At 36.4% G+C, this 20696-nt stretch overlaps 1 protein-coding gene across 50 annotated transcripts in view; it reads left to right on the forward strand.

Annotated features, from left to right (window-relative positions):
* Positions 1–20696, forward strand: part of BAZ2B (bromodomain adjacent to zinc finger domain 2B) — a 449976-nt gene that overhangs the window by 314622 nt on the left and 114658 nt on the right. For 20 of the 50 annotated variants that reach the window (XM_035304715.3, XM_078327583.1, XM_078327573.1 and 17 more), the window contains 7 exons: positions 1369–1572; positions 1884–2279; positions 13487–14093; positions 15689–15982; positions 17584–17644; positions 18426–18534; positions 18807–18908. In XM_035304715.3, coding sequence (XP_035160606.3) covers positions 1369–1572; positions 1884–2279; positions 13487–14093; positions 15689–15982; positions 17584–17644; positions 18426–18534; positions 18807–18908 — 1773 coding nt within the window. The remainder of the gene's footprint in view (positions 1–1368; positions 1573–1883; positions 2280–13486; positions 14094–15688; positions 15983–17583; positions 17645–18425; positions 18535–18806; positions 18909–20696) is intronic. The other 30 variants (XM_078327581.1, XM_078327584.1, XM_035304737.3 and 27 more) reach the window with 3 other exon arrangements.

Consider the following 20696-nt stretch of genomic DNA (forward strand, 5'->3'; position numbering starts at 1 on the left):
CCCTACTCTGAGGGTAGAAAACTCAAGAAATGTTGGTAGCTGTTAGTCTGCTTATTGAATTGTTTATCTTTGAAGGAGGCATTCTGGTAGCTAGTTTAGAGCAGTTAAAACAGAGTCATTGCCAGGAGAATATAATGGCAGGAGTGACTCTCCTCACTCAAATGAATGTTACCTGAATCAGTGTTCAAAAGACACAATAAAAAACTACAGATTTGCAATCTGTAACTGTGGATTCAATTTAGCTTTCTGTTGTGGAGATTATATTACTGTATTTCATTCCCCAAGCTCCAGTAGTCATGAAAGGATGTATTTCTGTTAAGATCATAACTTTCATAATTTATTGCTATTTTGTTCTTTATCCGCAAATGCCATTGAAATGTTCCTAGATTATACTTAATCTTGTTGCTCCATCATTTCAGTGTTTCTCCTTTTCTGTTTTTCTATTGGTGAAATTTTAACTTTCCCATTGTTAAATAATTATAAATATTTTCAATATTCTGCATGACAGAGCTTGCACTTTTTATTGAGGAGTTCTGTCATAAGTTGATTGATCAGTTTGTTATTTTGTTATGATTCCTCTCATGATGTTTTCTCTTTTTATCTACTACTATTACGTGTTCTTGAACACAAAACTTCACTTTTACATGACCTAATATCACTTTCTACCAGCTTTGGATTTTGTTTTTCTTGCAGAGTCTTAAATGTTCCAAAAATAAATCTGTCTCTTTATATTTATCTATCTTGTCTTTTTTTAAATCTTTTCTGAAATGAAACATAAACAGTTAAATTCCTTGACCCTAACTAAAGCAGCCCTGTAAGTCTTTTGCTACCCTACTCTATATTCTCCACAGCACTTATTATTGTATGGAATGATTTGCTTTTATACTAAGCATCTGTCTACACTCCCCTACCACCAGCACTAGTAAGTTTCTTGAAGGCAAGGAGTGTGTGTGGCATGTTGTAAGTAAATGTTTGGCTACTGACTCACTATCTGTCTGCAAAAAGAAAGAAGTCTAAAGCTATATGTGTAACTTTCAACGTATGTATCATAGTTGGGATTATTTGGTGAACTGATCTTTTTAATCTGTCATACATTTTGAAGAATAACATCAATATGAGTACATCTACACATATACTATATTGATATTTTCAATATTCTACATGACAGAGCTTGCACTTTTTATTAAGGAGTTCTGTCATATAAGATAATTGATCAGTTTGTCAAATAATTACCATGACAATATGGCTTTTTCCTACAATGACATTTTGAGATTGAAAATATCACTTGAAAGTTAAAAAGAGCATACCCTTTTTTGAAGTGAATGTTTTCCCGAAATAAAGTCTTGCCAATACCTTGTCGTTATCCAGAAACCAAGGAAGAAAGCTATGGAAAGTTCTAGCAACAGTGAGAGTGATTCAGGCACATCATCAGACACCTCAAGTGAAGGCATTAGTAGTAGTGATTCAGATGATCTAGAAGAAGATGAAGAGGAAGAAGATCAAAGTATTGAAGAAAGTGAAGATGATGATTCTGATTCAGAGAGTGAAGCACAACATAAAAGTAACAACCAGGTACAATTTTTTTCATGGACAGTATCCAGACATATTCGTATTTAGGAATTAACTGGCTTATCTTGACTCTCAAAGTCTGTAGTTTTAAAGTTAATCATTACCTGGGGCTCATACTTTTGCACAAGAAAGAATATAAAATGGAAAAATATTTTTAAAGAGGCATGTATTTATTTTACTAATTTTTAGATTTTTAGATATTATCATACGGCATTACTAACACTTTTAAAGCACCCTTTATCTCCAGGTTTTACTGCTTGATATTCTTTGTCTTAATAGATGTTAGGAAGTTACCTTTTCATTTTTATTTCTAGGTGCTATTACATGGTATTTCAGACCCAAAAGCAGATGGACAGAAAGCAACTGAAAAAGCCCAGGAAAAAAGAATACACCAGCCATTACCTCTAGCGTCTGAATCCCAGACTCACTCATCATTCCAATCCCAGCAGAAGCAGCCTCAGGTTTTGTCACAGCAGCTTCCATTTATTTTCCAAAGCTCTCAGGCAAAGGAGGAATCTGTGAACAAACACACCAGTGTAATACAGTCTACGGGATTGGTGTCCAATGTGAAACCTTTATCTTTGGTAAATCAAGCCAAAAAGGAAACTTACATGAAACTCATAGTTCCTTCTCCTGATGTTCTTAAAGCAGGGAATAAAAATACCTCTGAAGAATCTAGTTCATTGACCAGTGAATTGAAATCCAAACGGGTGAGTTACAAATTATTTATATAAGAATTTTATTATTAAAAAAAGATACAGCATCTATATTATCTTATAATATACAAGTTTAAATTCTACTGTCATTTTAATACTTTCTTAGTGTTCAGGAGTAGAATATGTACATCAGAAAACTAAATTTCTCTGATTTTATATTCACATATGTATCTGTTTAATATATTTTTGGCAATGCAATCATGTCATTCTGGCTCCCCTGCAACCCATCCCTAAGGTAAGCCCCCACCCCCAAGATCTAATGATTTAGAAATAAGGGGATGGGCCAGGTGCGATAACTCACACTGGTAATCCCAGCACTTTGGGAGGCTGATCACCTGAGGCAGGCAGATCACCTGAGATCAGAAATTCAAGACCAGCCTGACCAATATGGTGAAACCCCATCTCTACTGAAAATACAAAAAATTAGCTGAGTGTGGTGGCATGCACCTATAGTCCCAGCTACTCTGGAGGCTGAGATCGGAGAATTGCTTGACCCTGGGAGGCAGAAGTTGCAGTGAACTAAGATCATGCGACTGCATTCCAGCCTGGGTGACAGAGCGAGACTCCATCTCAAAAAAAGAAAAAGAAAAAAGGGGATAAATATGTTTTTATAAGAAAAGCTTCAAAATTACTTGGGTCAAATTAGTGTCCTTTTTTCCCTAATATCAATATATATATATTTGAGACAGGATCATACTCTGTGGCCTAGGCTGGAGTGCAGTGGCATGATCTCAGCTCACTGCAACCTCCCCATCCCAGGTTCAAAGGATACTTCTGCCTCAGCCTTCCTAGTAGCTGGGACTACAGGCACGTCCCAACACACCTGACTAATATTTGTATATTTAGTAGAGACAGGGTTTCACCATGTTGGCCAGGCTGGTCTCAAACTCTTGACCTCAAGTGATCTGCCCGCGTCGGCCTCCCAAAGTGCTGGGATTATAGGCATGAGCCACCATATCCGGCCAAATATATTGTTTTTAAAGAAATGAGCTCAAGTAATTTATATTTATAGTCCTAGAATTTATAAGTTTTAAGTGTAAAAACCCTTCAAAAAGAATCAGCTTTCTGGCCAGACGTGGTGGTTGACACCTGTAAGCCCAGCACTTTGGGAGCTGAGGCAGGAGGAATATTTGAGGGTAGGAGTTCAAGACCAACCTTAGCAACATAGTAAGACCTTGTCTCTACCAAAAAAAAGAGAACATTTTCCTTTGCCATTCTTTTTCTTTCTTTCTTTTTTTTTTTAAATTTTTTACTGCATTTTAGGTTTTGGGGTACATGTGCAGAACATGCAAGACAGTTGCATAGGTACACACATGGCAGTGTGTTTTGCTTCCTTTCTCTCCTTCACCGACATTTGGCATTTCTCCCCAGGCTATCCCTCCCCAGCTCCCCTTCCCACTGGCCCTCCCCTTTTCCCCCCAATAGACCCCAGTGTTTAGTACTCCCCTCCCTGTGTCCATGTGTTCTCATTTTTCATCACCCGCCTGTGAAAATATGTGGTATTTCATTTTCTGTTCTTGTGTCAGTTTGCTGAGAATGATGTTCTCCAGATTCATCCATGTCTCTACAAACGACACAAACTCATCATTTCTGACTGCTACATAATAGTCCATGGTGTATATGTGCCACATTTTCCCAATCCAGTCTATCATCAATGGGCATTTGGGTTGATTCCAGGTCTTTGCTATTGTAAACAGTGCTGCAATGAACATTCGTGTGCATGTGTCCTTATAGTAGAACGATTTATAGTCCTTTGGATATATACCCAGTAATGGGATTGCTAGGTCAAATGGAATTTCTATTTCTAGGTCCTTGAGGAATCGCCACACTGTCTTCCACAATGGTTGAACTAATTTACACTCCCACCAAGAGTGTAAAAGTGTTCCTATTTCTCCACATCCTCTCCAACATCTTTTGTCTCCAGATTTTTTAATGATCGCCATTCTAACTGGCGTGAGATGGTATCTCAATGTGGTTTTGATTTGCATCTCTCTAATGACCAGTGGTGATGAGCATTTTTTCATATGATTGTTGGCCTCATATATGTCTTCTTTTGTAAAGTGTCTGTTCATATCCTTTGCCCAATTTTGAATGGGCTTGTTTGTTTTTTTCCTATAAATCTGTTTGAGTTCTTTGTAAATTCTGGATATCAACCCTTTGTCAGATGGGTAAACTGCAAAAATTTTTTCCCATTCTGTTGGTTGCCGATCCACTCTAGTGACTGTTTCTTTTGCCGTGCAGAAGCTGTGGAGTTTGATTAGGTCCCATTTGTCTATTTTGGTTTTTGTTGCCAATGCTTTTGGTGTTTTGTTCATGAAGTCCTTGCCTACTCCTATGTCCTGAATGGTTTTGCCTAGATTTTCTTCTAGGGTTTTTATGGTGCCAGGTCTTATGTTTAAGTCTTTAATCCATCTGGAGTTAATTTTAGGGTAAGGTATCAGGAAGGAGTCCAGTTTCTGCTTTCTGCACATGGCTAGCCAGTTTTCCCAACAACATTTGTTAACCAGGGAATCCTTTCCCCATTGCTTGTTTTTGTCAGGTTTATCAAAGATTGTATGGTTGTGGATATGTTGTGTTGCCTCCGATGTCTCTGTTTTGTTCCATTGGTCTATATCTCTGCTTTGGTACCAGTACCATGCTGTTCTGATTACTGTAGCCTTGTAGTATAGTTTGAAATCCGCTAGTGTGATGCCCACCGCTGTGTTCTTTTTGCTTAGAATTGACTTGGCTATGCGGGCTTAATTTTGGTTCCATATGAAGTTCATGGTGGTTTTTTCCAGTTCTGTGAAGAAAGTCAATGGTAGCTTGATGGGTATAGCGTTGATTCTGTAAATTACTTTGGGCAGTATAGCCATTTTCACGATATTAATTCTTCCTAACCATGAACATGGAATGTTTCTCCATCTGTTTGTGTCCTCTCTGATTTCGTTGAGCAGTGGTTTGTAGTTTTCCTTGAAGAGGTCCTTTACATCCTTTGTTAGTTGTATTCCTAGGTATTTTATTCTTTTTGTAGCAATTGTGAATGGCAGTTCGTTCTTGATTTGGCTTTCTTTAAGTCTGTTATTGGTATAGAGGAATGCTTACCAATTTGTCTATTTTGGCTTTTGTTGCCAATGCTTTTTGTGTTTTGTTCATGAAGTCCTTGCCTACTCCTATGTCCTGAATGGTTTTGCTTATGTGGTGATTTTTGCACATTGATTTTATATCCTAAGACTTTGCTGAAGTTGCTTATCAGCTTCAGGAGTTTTTGGGCTGAGGCAATGGGGTCTTCTAGGTATACTATCATGTCTTCTGCAAATAGAGACAATTTGGCTTCCACCTTTCCTATTTGAATGCCCTTTATTTCTTTTTCTTGCCTGTTTGCTCTGGCTAGAACTTCCAGTACTATATTGAATAGGAGTGGTGAAAGAGGGCATCCTTGTCTAGTGCTGGATTTCAAAGGGAATGCTTCCAGTTTTTGCCCATTCAGTATGATATTGGCTGTTGGTTTGCCATAAATAGCTTTTATTACTTTGAGATACGTTCCATTGATACCAAGTTTATTGAGGGTTTTTTGCATAAAGGGCTGTTGAATTTTGTCAAATGCCTTCTCTGCGTCAATTGAGATAATCATGTGGTTTTTGTTTTTGGTTCTGTTTATGTGGTGAATTACGTTAATAGACTTGCCTATGTTGAACCAGCCTTGCATCCCCGGGATGAATCCTACTTGATTATGATGGATAAGTTTTTTGATTTGCTGTTGCAATCGGCTTGCCAATATTTTATTGAAGATTTTTGCATCTATGTTCATCATGGATATTGGCCTGAAGCTTTCTTTTCTTGTTGGGTCTCTGCCGGGTTTTGGTATCAGGATGATATTGGTCTCATAAAATGATTTGGGAAGGATTCCCTCTTTTTGGGTTATTTGGAATAGTTTCAGAAGGAATGGTACCAGCTCCTCTGTGTGTTTGGTAGAATTTGGCTGTGAACCCATCTGGACCTGGGCTTTTTTGTGTGGTAGGCTCTTAATTGCTGCCTCGACTTCAGACCTGGTTATTGGTCTATTCATAGTTTCAGCTTCCTCCTGGTTTAGGCTTGGGAGGACACAGGAGTCCAGGAATTTATCCATTTCTTCTAGATTTACTAGTTTATGTGCATAGAGTTGTTTGTAATATTCTCTGATGATGGTTTGAATTTCTGTGGAATCTGTGGTGATTTCCCCTTTATCATTTTTTATCACATCTATTTGGTTGTTCTCTCTTTTCTTTTTTATTAATCTGGCTAGAGGTCTGTCTATTTTGTTGATCTTTTCTAAAAACCAGCTCTTGGATTTATTGATTTTTTTGAAGGGTTTTTCGTGTCTCTATCTCCTTCAGTTCAGCTCTGATCTTAGTTATTTCTTGTCTTCTGCTGGGTTTTGAGTTTTCTTGATCTTGCTCCTCTAGCTCTTTCAATTTTGACAATAGGGTGTCAATTTTGGATCTCTCCATTCTCCTCATATGGGCACTTATTGCAGTATATTTTCCTCTAGATACAGCTTTAAATGTGTCCCAGAGATTCTGGCATGTTGTGTCTTCGTTCTCATTGGTTTCGAAGAACTTCTTTATTTCTGCCTTCATTTCATTGTTTATCCAGTCAACATTCAAGAGCCAGTTGTTCAGTTTCCATGAAGCTGTGCGACTCTGGGTTAGTTTCTGAATTCTGAGTTCTAACTTGATTGCACTATGGTCTGAGAGGCTGTTTGTTATGATTCCAGTTGTTATGCATTTGCTGAGGAGTGCTTTACTTCCAATTATGTGGTCAATTTTAGAGTAGGTGTGATGTGGTGCTGAGAAGAATGTATATTCTGTGGATTTGGGGTGGAGAGTTCTGTAAATGTCTATGAGGTTTGCTTGCTCCAGGTCTGAGTTCAAGCCCTGGATATCCTTGTTGATTTTCTGTCTGGTTGATCTGTCTAATATTGACAGTGGAGTGTTAAAGTCTCCCACTATTATTGTGTGGGAGTCTGAGTCTCTTTGTAAGTCATTAAGAACTTGCCTTGTGTAACTGGGTGCTCCTGTATTGGGTCCATATATGTTTAGGATCGTTAGCTCTTCTTGTTTTATCGATCCTTTTACCATTATGTAATGGCCTTCTTTGTCTCTTTTGATCTTTGTTGCTTTAAAGTCTATTTTATCAGAGATGAGAATTGCAACTCCTGCTTTTTTTTGCTCTCCATTTGCTTGGTAAATCTTCCTCCATCTCTTTATTTTGAGCTTTTGTGTATCCTTGCATGTGAGATGGGTTTCCTGGATACAGCACACGGATGGGTTTTGGATTTTTATCCAATTTGCCAGTCTGTGTCTTTTCACTGGTGCATTTAGTCCATTTACATTTAGGGTTAATATTGTTATGTGTGAATTTGATACTGCCATTTTGATGCTAGCTGGCTGTTTTGCCTGTTAGTTGTTGTAGATTCTTCATTATGTTGATGCTCTTTAGCATCTAGTGTGATTTTGGAATGGCTGGTACTGGTTGTTCCTTTCTATGTGTAGTGCCTCTTTCAGGAGCTCTTGTAAAGCAGGCCTGGTGGTGACAAAATCTCTGAGTACTTGCTTGTTTGCAAAGGATTTTATTTTTCCTTCACTTCTGAAGCTCAGTTTGGCTGGATGTGTAATTCTGGGTTGAAAGTTCTTTTCTTTAAGGATGTTGAATATTGGCCCCCACTCTCTTCTGGCTTGTAGTGTTTCTGCCGAGAGATCTGCTGTGAGTCTGATGGGCTTCCCTTTGTGGATGACCCAATGTTTCTCTCTGGCTGCCCTTAGTATTTTCTTCTTTATTTCAACCTTGTTGAATCTGATGATTATGTGCCTTGGGGTTGCTCTTCTTGCAGAATATCTTTGTGGTGTTCTCTGTATTTCCTGCATTTGAGTGTTGGCCTGTCCTGCTAGGTGGGGGAAATTTTCCTGGATGATGTACTGAAGAGTATTTTCCAGCTTGGATTCCTTCTCTTCGTCAAATTCTGGTACACCTATCAAACGTAGGTTAGGTCTCTTCACATAGTCCCACATTTCTTGGAGACTTTGTTCATTTTTTTTTGCTTTTTTTTCTCTGATCGTAGTTTCTCGTTTTATTTCATTGAGTTGATCTTCGACTTCTGATAATCTTTCTTCTGCTTGGTCAATTCGGCTGTTGAAACTTGTGCATGCTTCATGAAGTTCTTGTATTGTGTTTTTCAGCTTCTTTAATTCATTGACATTCCTCTCTCAGTTATCCATTCTTGTTATCACTTCCTAGAAAATTTTTTCAAATTTTTTTTCAAGGTTCTTAGTTTCTTTGCATTGCTTTAAAACATGTTCTTTTAGCTCACAAAAGTTTCTCATTATCCACCTTCTGAAGTCTAATTCCGTCATTTCATCACATTCATTCTCCGTCCAGCTTTGTTCCCTTGCTGGTGAGGAGTTTTGGTCCTTTCTAGGAGGCAAGGTGTTCTGGTTTCGGGTGTTTTCCTCCTTTTTTTGCTGGTTTCTTTCCATCTTTGTGGATTTAGCCACCTGTCATCTGTGTAGTTGCTGACTTTTTGATTGGGTCTCTGAGTGGACGCCCAGATTGTTGATGATGAAGTATTTCTGTTACTTGGTTTTCCTTCTACCAGTCTAGCCCCTTTACTGTACGACTGCTGAGGTCCTCTCCAGGCCCTGCTTTTCTGGGGTACACCTATAGCAGCTGCAGAACAGTGAGGGATGCTACCAGTTTCTTTTTCTGCCATCTTTGTCCCAGAATGATGCCTGCCAAATGTCAGTCTTTTGGATATAGAGGGGTCAGGGAGCTGCTTGAGGAGACAGTCTGTACTTTATAGGAGCTCAAGTGCTGAGCTGTGAGCTCTGTTGTTCATTCAGGGCTGTTAGGCTGCTACATTTAATTCTGCTGCAACAGAACTCATTAAAAAAACCCTTTTTTTCTCAGATGCTCTGTCTCGGGGGGGTTGGGGCTTTCTTTGTTAGTGTCCGTTGTGCTTTCCTGCCCAGCTAGGAGACAGTCTAGTCACTATTTGCCTGCTGAGGCTCCTCCCTGCTGGTGTGAGGTTCACCCTGTTGCTGCAGGCTCTGCCCTTCTGCTGCGATCTCCTCCTCCTGCCACGGGCTACGCCCTGCGGCGGAGTCTCTCTGTTGTAGTGGGTTGCCTCGGCAACGGCAGACAGCGTCAGCAATGGGCGTGTACCTCAGTGGGGGCAGATTGCCTCGGTAATGGCGGACACCCCTCCCACACGGAGCTGCATCGTTCTGGGTTCAGCTGTGTTCTCAGGGAACATCTCCACTGGGAGCGTTTGGAATCCCTGTTTTGTTTGTCCCACTGTGCTACCCCAAACGCTGTTTCCCTGGAATCTCCTGGGCTGCTCACTGTCCAAGTCCCGTTCAGTCTCAAGTTCAGCCCTCTCAAGTCTCAGATTGCTGGTTCAACAGGGCACCCGGACCAGTGTGCTTTGTGCGGAGCGCTGTGTAGCACCGCTGTGCTATAGCGCCGGCCGCCAGCCTCACCGGCTGCCGGCTGCACCAGCCAAAACCTCTACCTGGCGTCCCGTGTCTCTTTTATACCTGGGAATTTCCCCGTTCTGTGGGCAACAAAGATCCATCTGGAAATGCAGCCCTGACTCACCCTCTCCGCGCATTCACTGAGAGCTTCAATCCTGGGTTGTTCTCACCGCGCCATCTTGAGTCAGTCCTCTCCTCTTTTTTTTTTTTTTTAGAAGGAGTTTTGCTGTTGTTACCCAGGCTGGAGTGCAGTGGCACGGCTCACCGCAACCTCCGCCTCCTGGGTTCAGGCAATTCTCCTGCCTCAGCCTCCTGAGTAGCTGGGATTACAGGCTCATGACACCATGCCCAGCTAATTTTTTGTATTTTTAGTAGAGACGGGGTTTCACCATGTTGACCAGGATGGTCTCCATCTCTTGACCTCATGATCCACCTGCCTCGGCCTCCCAAAGTGCTGGGATTACAGGCTTGAGCCACCGCGCCCGGCCTCCTTTGCCATTCTTAATGAATTATGTGAAATATTAACTACTACTTAGACAAACACTGAAACTACTCTTTAGAGAATTTTTTCACCTTTGTTTTTCTTGCTTTTGATTTTACTTCATATACTACATTCAGATTCTGTTATATGCATTATGTTTGCATACAATATCCTCTTATGGTTACAAATATTATTATTAAGCATCCTAATTAGATAACACTTGTAGAACATTTAATGTTTGCCATCCATTGTTCTAATTGCTGAACATACATTAACTCCTCTGTAATAACATCTGTGAGTGCTACTAATATTATCCTCATTTACAGATGATAAAATTGGACATTCACATTAGACTCAACTCTAAAAGATGTTATCTTCTCTTTGTCAGTACCTGTTAATAGAGTTAGAATTACCTAACTGCATCCCTTATGAGTTCATTATTTTCTTTTTATTCCATAGTTCATTGTTTTCTTAAAGGTTATTAGTCATTGAATCCTTCAGTACGGTTACACTGACGACAATCTAACTTAAATCCATATAGATTGATTGAATACATCTACTAGGATTGGAATTTTGTAGGTCCTATGTCAGCTTTCTTTTATTGACGTTGATGTGGAGGACTTTTTGTGATCTGCAGACTCAGGTGGGGGTGGGGGAGGAAGAGCTCAGAAGTAGGACAGACATTGGAACTCATCTCTTTTCACACTATTATTCACATGGATATTTTAAAGCAGCAAGAGATTTGCTACTATAAAGTCTCAATTTTGTCTTCATCTCCTTTTTACACACCACCCCAATTTTAAAATGGATAATGTGTGTACTATAAAGGAATAATTGGAACAAAATATATTTTTATTATAAACTAATCTTTGGCTGTTCTTAAAAACTTGTTGGTGTCAGTATATGGGAAGTGATTCTTCAGAATTACATTGAGAAATAGTTGGAGAAAATTAAAATATAAAACTAAAGAGACTTTTGTTTCCGTGGCCTTTTGGTCCTATATATTTAGAAGGAAAACTTACTACCTGTAAAAAAGATTATAAAATTATTACATAACATAATTATGTTCTAACAGATAAAAACACACTAATTTTCCTGCTGAAAATTTAAATCTTGTATGTATTAAAGATTTTATGTAAGAATTTTGCTATACAATTACATTGAAAAGGTATCTCTATTTAATATAATTTTCCATAATTAACTGAATAATTACTAATTAAGCACTTTCTCTTTGTAAGGTATTGCCTTAGGTACAAATATTGTGACAGTTTTTATTTACAAAGTATTATCTTAACAAATTAATTTTCTAAACGAATACAGTTTAGGTGTTAAGATAAAAAATGTACATTGCTTATTGCTTTGTTAGTACTGCTGCTTTAAAATATTTAATAAGTATTACATGCCAAGTGCAGTGGCTCATGCCTGTAATTTCAGTACTTTGGGAGTGTGGTGGATCACCTGAGGTCAGGAGTTTGAGACCAGCTGGCCAACATGGTGAAATCCCTAAAAATACAAAAACAAATTAGCTGGGTGTGGTGGTACGCACCTGTGGTCCCAGCTACTCAGGAAACTGAGGCAAGAGAATCACTTGAACCCATGAGGTGGAGGTTGCAGTGAGCCAAGATCATGCCACTGTACTTTATCCTGGGTGACAGAGCGAGACTGTATCTCAAAATAATAATAATAATAAAATAAAATATTTAGTAAGTATTTCATATGGCATTTCATCAGCATTCACACTTGTGAAATCTCTGTCACAAATCTTTGCTGATTTGAGTGTGAGGAGCCCAGGTCTGATGCTGACAACACTGCTGGTGTTAATTTCAGAGCAATCATCTTCAATGAAGAATTTTACCTTAGATTAAGAAATTCAGTTCCTTCTGTTAACTCAAGAGATTTTAGCAATTCTGCTGCTGTTTATGTTTATTTAATATTTTAATCATAGTAACTTTATAAAATTCATGATTTTATTGTTTTCATGGAGATTCTAATAGTTAAATAATTTTTTGTTTCTTTATAGACATAAATTTTATGTTTTATAAATTAATCTTTTCCAAGATAATTGTATTTTTCTAAATTGTTTACTCTGGAATGTTAGTGTGCAAAAGGCAAGCTAAAGTCGATCCCACAGAATGTTGAATGTCTATTTCTGCCAGCTTAGTATCTTAAATCTTTGCTTCAAAGAAGTTCTTCTTGCTCAGGAAGTTATTCATTCAGCAACCTAAAATTGTTTTTTGAGTACATACCAAATGTAGGGCTCTGAACAATGTCTTAGGAAGACCATAAAGGTGAATAAATAAGTGCTAATTCATTTTTCAGGATGTTAACTTATCTCCTTAGAGGTTTAAGGCACATAGGCATATGCTATGTATACTTAAGGTGGTATGGCATAAGAGTTCATATGCTCGCCAACTTAGAACTGTTTGACTTATGATCTTTCAACTTTACAATGGCATGAATACTGTGCTATACACATTCAGTAGAAAGTGGTATAATAGTCCCTTGATGCTGGGCAGCAGCAGTGAGCCACCGATCCTGGTCAGCCACATGATCACAAGGGCAGACAACCGATACTCTATAGTGTACTGTGTTGGTAGGTGATTTTGCTCAGCTTTAGGTGAATAAAAGTGTTTTCAGCACATTTAAGGTAGTCTAGACTAAGCTATGATATTTGGTAGGTTAGGTGTATTACATCTATTTTTGACTTAACAACATTTTCAACTTTCGATGAATATATGGGGAAGTCACCCCTGCTAAGTTGAGGAACATCTATATAAAGAGGTAAAGGAGTGCAAAGGATAGAGGCAAAGAATGCTTCTGGCTGGGAAATCTGGAAAGCTTCTTGGGTTGGATCTTGAAGAATAAACAGTATTTTGTCAGCTTAAAATTTCTGAAAGGAGGCTATATTATGCAAGGAAAATGGTTTCAGGTTTGAATTATTATGAAAATTGAAGCAACAGTAAAGAGGGGGTAGTCAAAAGGCATATAATTTTTGAGGGGGAAAACCTAAATTTTAATTGGATATAGCCAAGATGTAGCAACAAATTTAAATCATGATATACAAGTAACAACAGTCATAGCTGTTGCTACTTTTACAGCACTTGTATATCATGATTTAAATTTGTGTATGATATGATAGCTGTAATTTGTTTTTAGATATTGACAGCAAATAAAAGCAATCTTTGTTTTTTGGTACATTTTGTTATGTTTTTTAACTTATGTTTCAACAGGAACAATATAAACAGGCATTCCCATCACAATTAAAGAAACAAGAGTCATCTAAGAGCCTGAAGAAGGTTATTGCAGCTTTGTCAAATCCAAAAGCAACCTCTAGTTCACCAGCACATCCAAAACAAACATTAGAAAACAACCACCCGAATCCATTCTTGACAAATGCACTTTTAGGTAATCACCAACCAAATGGAGTTATTCAAAGTGTCATTCAAGAAGCTCCTCTAGCACTTACTACCAAAACTAAAATGCAGAGCAAGATTAACGAAAATATTATTGTTGCAAGTAGCACCCCTTTTTCGTCACCTGTAAATTTGAGTACAAGTGGCAGAAGAACCCCTGGCAATCAGGCACCTGTAATGCCCTCTGCCTCTCCCATCCTGCATAGTCAAGGAAAGGAAAAAGCAGTTAGCAATAATGTAAACCCAGTAAAAACACAGCATCACTCCCATCCTGCAAAATCTTTAGTGGAACAATTCAGAGGAACAGATTCAGACATTCCCAGTAGTAAAGATTCTGAAGATTCAAATGAGGATGAAGAGGAAGATGAGGAGGAAGAAGATGAGGAAGATGATGAAGATGATGAATCTGACGACAGCCAATCAGGTTATTTTCATTTTAAAATTTAAAATATTTTTCTAAATGCTATGTGAATCAAACAGTTTAAAGGGCTTCTTAATTCAGACTTAAAATCGGTGTCATTTACTATGTCTCACACAGCTTTTTGCATTTCTGTAATGAGCTTGTAAAATACAGGAGTAATTGATACTGGAAATCCTAAGTCAGATTCTCAGCTTGTTATTCACTTGACATTAAACAAATAATCACTTTAGAGTGAATACAAATGATGTATAATTGAGACATAATTACATCAACTTGGTTAATTTTTATTTCATTTAGGACCACTCTTTTTTAATTTCTTCTGCTACTTGTTAAAATGTATCACCGGCTGTTTTGAAAAAAGGTAAAATTATAGTCATAGTCATTCAGAAGGTACCAAAAACCTAAATCACTATAAATGTCCCACAATAACACAGAATTCATTAAATAGCATATACAGTACTCTCTGATTTAATTTTGAGTCACTTTCTACTTTTTTTTTTTTTTTTGCTGGGTTGGGGGTTAACTTCTTTGAATTTTTATTTTCCTTCCCTCTCCTCATTCCACAGAAGATTGAAAACATAAAATACAAGAAAGCTTAAATTGTGAATACACAAATGAAATACATATTATAAATGTTTGTGGATTTGTTACTGGTCATCTACAGATTCAAGTAATTATTTTAGCAGCTAAATGAATAGGAAAATATACTCGGATATACAATTTAAAGTATCTATAAGTTAAAAACAAATTTTGTGCTCAGGGTAAGAACCACTCTTCATGGGGTTCCCATAAACAACTTTGCATGATCATAAATATCAATATTCATAACTTTAAACATAAATTTTTATAATAAATTTCAGTATAGGCAAATAGTATCACACAAACCAGATATCCACAAGAGCTATTGTTCTGGGAACTATGAGGAAACAGTCTAAGTATCACTCTTATGTTTATCAAGTTTAATCTAGTAATAGACTTTACACATCTAGAGGAATGGATGCATCATGCATAGGATTACATAGCTAGAAACAAATTATTAAATTATCCTACTATAATTATTTCTGTAAGCCTAATTTTTTGAGAGGCCTAAAAAGCCTGATGAAGTCTTGTATGTAAACAGAAAAACTGCAGCCAAAAAATAAGAATCTCCTGTTGAAATTGTTTTGTTTTACTCCAAAGCCCAAATGAAAGTATGATGTAGTTCCAGATTTCTCTTTCTCATATTCGACCTACTATACTTCTTAAGCCATTAGAATCTGTTAGTGTGAATAGCCAGTCTAATTCCCTCTTTTACTTTAGTTTCTCCATTAAATAAAAAATTAAAAAGCCATTAAGCATAACTCATGTGAGTAGTGTCACATGAGAACTGTTTTATGATTAAAGTGTTGAGTAAAACTAACACTTTAAAAAATTTTTTGAAGATTTATAGCCTACACATATTATTTTCAAATAGCTTATAATATTTACTCTTCAGGAAAAGTGCTCATTTGAGTTCTCATTCGCAGGTGCTGGTTCCTGAACTAGTCCGTTTAAATACAAACTGCAAATTATTGGTGATTATCTAGTTATAATGTACAAATGCTTCTTTTACTTCCCAGAATCAGATAGTAATTCAGAATCAGATACAGAAGGATCAGAAGAAGAAGATGATGATGATAAAGACCAAGATGAATCAGATAGTGATACTGAAGGAGAGAAAACTTCAATGAAACTGAATAAAACAACTTCCTCTGTCAAAAGCCCTTCCATGAGTCTCACAGCTCACTCAACACCTCGTAACCTCCACATAGCAAAAGCCCCAGGCTCTGCTCCTGCTGCCTTATGTTCTGAATCCCAGTCACCTGCTTTTCTTGGTACATCTTCTTCCACACTTACTTCAAGCCCACACTCTGGTACCTACACTTTATTTTTATTATTCTAAAGTAGAAGTCAACCCATAGCAAGAATTTTTATTGGTAGAGTGTTCTGGAGATGATCTCATGGGAATCAAGATTAAAGCTAGATTTTAGGTTGGCTAAGGAAGGTCAGCAAGTATTTTCAAAGGATATGACCCATTACCTGGTCTTTTTACCCCCCTGAGCTTCCAGTATAAGGATCTGACTGATGACAGTTCTTTTGTTTTTGAATCTTTTCTGCTTTTGTGTTCAGTTTGTGCTTCTAGAATATAGAATTTAATTGACAATTGGACTTTTTTGTACAGTTAACCCTTGAACAATGCAGGGTTTAGGGGCACTGGCCCCTAAACAATTGAAAATCTGTATGTAACTTTTGGTTCCTCAAAAACTTAACTACTGTTAGCCTACTGTTGACCAGAAGCCTTACTGATTACATGAATAGTCCATTAATATATGTTGTATGTGTTATATACTATATTCTTACAATAAAGAGAAAAGAAAAATGTTAGAAAGTCATAAGCAAGAGAAAATGCGTTTATTCTTCATTACGTGGAAGTGGATCATCATAAAGTTCTTCATTCTCATCTTCGTGTTGAGTAGGCTGAGGAACAAGAGGATTGGTCTTGCTGTCTCATGGGTGACAGAGGTGGAGGAAAATCTGAATCTAAGTGGACTCACACAGTTCAAACCCACATTGTTCAAGGGCCAACTGTACTTTATTAAAAAGTTCACTTGCTTACTTAAGATGTTATCCACCCAACATATAGCCAGTGTCATTTCTATTAGTGAGTAGCATTCTTATTCCATGAGCATGCCATGTTTCTTTTTTTCCTATTTGACTTTTTATAAATTCCTAGAGGTCTTCATTTAATATTTCAAATCTACTTTCAGTTCTCATTCAATGTCTGAGAAAATAAATGTATATAGTAAAATATTTTGTTTTTACTTATTTCACTCTCCTCTGATCAATTTCTAGCTTTGCTTTTATTTACCACATACCAACCAGTATGACAACCTACTAATTTTAGATGAATTTAATTTGCATTTCTGAAACTTTATCTCTGTCTTTGAAAATTTTCACATAAAATCCTAATCCTGCTCCTTGGTGGTTTAGGTTAATTAAAAGACCTGGTAGTGTTTTTTTTTTTTTTACTATGGATGTATATGGACATAGAAATTAAATTGTCTCTAAATGTGTAAGCCAGCTTTTGAAATTTTCCAGCATCCGAAACCTCATATTTTCAAAGTCAATAATTTAAATTGTTTTTCTGAAACCTCTATTTCCGTCCTGCTTCTCTAGCCATCTGTTTAATAACAAAATGAGAGGAAAGGTGTATGTTTTTACCTTGGATTGTATTTTCTTTAGAGAAAAAAAACAGTAACTCTGTCATTCAGACCCAAAAGAAGAAGAAAAAAGCCCCCTGCCTTACACAGTGTTTTACTGAAAGCCGTCTAAAAATAAAGTGTAAATTGCAGAAATACACTAAATAATCCAAGTCATTAAAATATACTTTTTTAAAGAAAGGTTTCTAAACTATCAAAAGATTATTATCTATATAAATGCATTTTTTATTTTAACCAGTTGAATTTTTTTAAAGGCACTTCCAAAAGAAGAAGAGTAACAGATGAACGTGAACTGCGTATTCCATTGGAATATGGGTATGCAAAATAAGGTTTTCCTTTTTCTTTTTCTTTTTCCCCCATATATTTATGCATGTTTGAGGTATACACGATTTCTCATTCTCTACAGTTGATAAAAGAAGTCCATAAGCTGCATAGTATTTATGCAGCTCTAGCAGAAGAGCCAGAGCGAAGGGCAAGGAATTTGGTATATCAGAAAACTGAAATTAAGTCTGTTTTCTTGAGGTATGGCAGAGCTGGGGTGGGATGATGCAGCCAAGTAGGAACATGACTGAAAAAGAACCAAGAGCAAATTAGATGGCCAAGGGCAGGAAGACAGTGAGACTATGAGAAGTTTTTGTGAAGATAGAATTAAAGGACAGTAGAAGCCACTTTGGTCAAAATTGAGAGACACAACCAGAGTTTGGCTAAAATGGTTGAATTAGAAATGACAGCTTTCAGATTGAATGTACATGAACCTCAAGCAGCAGACAGCCAGGTTTACGTTACTCCTAACTTAAAGCTTTTCAGATGTAAAAAATAGTACAGATTGACATGTTACTGAAATGTCAGAATACCCAAAGTAATTAATTATGATTTCTGAAAATGTTGGAGTTTAAATATTTATAAATCGAATCAATTTTTTAGTTGAATTAGCTAAAAATCTAAATAATTTTAATTGTTTATATATTTGGGTTTTTGGAGGAGTTTGTTTTATTTTTCATGTTTTCTAGAGAACATGTATACTTTAACATTTTTTTATTTTTAAAAGCTCTCTTAAAATTAAGTATGTCATAACCTTCATTTCTGTTATGTATAGCTGGCAGAGAGAGACAAGAATAAGAAACTTTGGAGGGCGCCTTCAAGGAGAAGTAGCATATTATGCTCCATGTGGAAAGAAACTTAGGCAGTACCCTGAAGTAATAAAGGTACATACTTTTCACCAAATAATGTACATTTGGTGCCTATTAAGCATGATCATGTACAAAAAAAAAGTGTACTCCTTTCTTGGATAAAGTTCCTTGATACTAAATATTCTCTTATATGGATGGGACTATTGTACATAACCTAAATTGATCTCCTATAAATTTATAGCCCCTTGATAGAGTATGCAAAACATTAGTGCCGTGAAGCTAGCAATACATGAAAGCTGGGTTGTAATTATTAAAACCTGAAGTGGAAAAATATGTGATTTTTTCAGTATCTCAGCAGAAATGGAATAATGGATATCTCAAGGGACAATTTCAGCTTCAGTGCAAAAATAAGAGTGGGTGACTTCTATGAAGCCAGAGATGGACCGCAGGTATCCACTTTTTAAAAAGTATAGTCTTTGAACCAAAAAGTAGTACCATAACCAAATGAAGTAAATTTCACTACACTCTGGAGCATTGCCTTTCATTAATTAATTCATATGGCTATACATATAACTTTGTGGTAAGCACTCATTAAGGCCTCAGTTTACTATGTTTAACAAGGAGCTTTTACATAATAGGTATCTTTTTCATATTTAAGTAAATTTTTCCTGTTTATTAATTCAACCTACAACTTTACAGTTTATACAGGTATAAAAGTATCTGGATGTTCATATGAAATAATAGGAAAACACTAGTTTCCTGAAATGTACAGCTAGTTTTAAAAACTAATTTGAATATGAAACCCCTATTATTATAAGTCAGTCCAAAAGAGGATATACATGCCCTAGCGTTTTGGAAGAATCTTGTCCATTTGATTATGCTACACTATATGACGCATTTTCACAAGTTTGATAAGTTTTTTTGTCATTTCTTAAATTTAGATAAATGAAATTTTTGGTTTTTGCAGAAATTCACTTTTTACATTAATTGGTGCACGTTTCAGAACATATCACCACTGCTCCTTTGAGTTTATGGTGTTAAGTACACACCCTCACCAATCAGCAAAAAAAACCCACCAAGGAGATCTCATTTCCTGTATTTTCCTTTAATTCCTTTCCTTTGTTCCTTAGTTGTGTTCAGCTGCATGTGCTTTTTACTCCCTTTAGCTGCATTGAAAGGGTTCCCAGTTAAGCAGTAATGAGACCTAGATTCTTGTTAATCCATTAAATACTCTTGTATACTCTTGTAATTTTGAACAATAACAAAATAATGCCCCCTTTCCCTCAACTTTGTTATGTGCCAAATAGAGACAATTATAATTACACTTCTGCCTCATAGGATTATGACAATATTAAAATGAGATCATGTGCATAAAAATGTTTCATAAAGGCTAAAATGCTTAGCCAGCTGAAGTTGATATTTTCTTTCTTGATTGAACCTCTCTCTCTTCCGTCCCATTGTAATGCATAGAAAAAAAATGTTTGGCAATTAAAATTTTGTGAATAGGCAGGTTTTTCTATCCTATCTTACCCCTTAATTTTACAATTTAGAAATGGAAAAGGTCTTCCTTATTCTGCAAGAGTTTCTTAAAATTAGGCAAATGAGTTTTGAAGCTTAAATGAATTTTTTAAGGTCACACAACATCAACAAGGTTGAGACATAACTAGAACTCAAGGTTTCTGAAAAAGTAATCTTTTGCATACATCATGTAACCTATTTTCTATTGTAGTCCATGACTTTTAAAGAAAGAAGTTATGTCTAGATCTACCTGTCTCTTTGTTGGTAGTTCTAAAATGCTAAAATGTGTTTATCTGAGATTTATAGAAATATATAAAAATATATTCTAGGGTTTTCTATTTTTCTTTCTTTTTAAGCAAAAACTAAAGATTTTTTTGCTTAGACTAAATCTGTCACCAGATTCTTAGAAATGTAGTGAACCAGTGTTACACATTCTATATACACTAAATCAGTTTTATAGCCATAAAGCATATTAGAAACTTTAAAAATTTTTTTAAAACTTTTGGTTCATGTCGTCAGATTCTTACTTGTATTATTTATGCCAAAGATATCCTTATGATTTTAAGTTCACTAGATTTTTGTTCTGAGAGGAAAGCTAATTTCTATTTAACACATAAAGGATTTTTAGTTTTATATCAGTGACAGTTAGACCTAATCTAAAAAGCCTCATTACACAGAGTAGCATGTTCTTTGACATCCATTCACTTTTTATTAAATAT

The sequence above is a fragment of the Callithrix jacchus genome, chromosome 6 (assembly GCF_049354715.1).
Source record: "Callithrix jacchus isolate 240 chromosome 6, calJac240_pri, whole genome shotgun sequence".
In the NCBI taxonomy this organism is placed as follows: domain Eukaryota; kingdom Metazoa; phylum Chordata; class Mammalia; order Primates; family Cebidae; genus Callithrix; species Callithrix jacchus.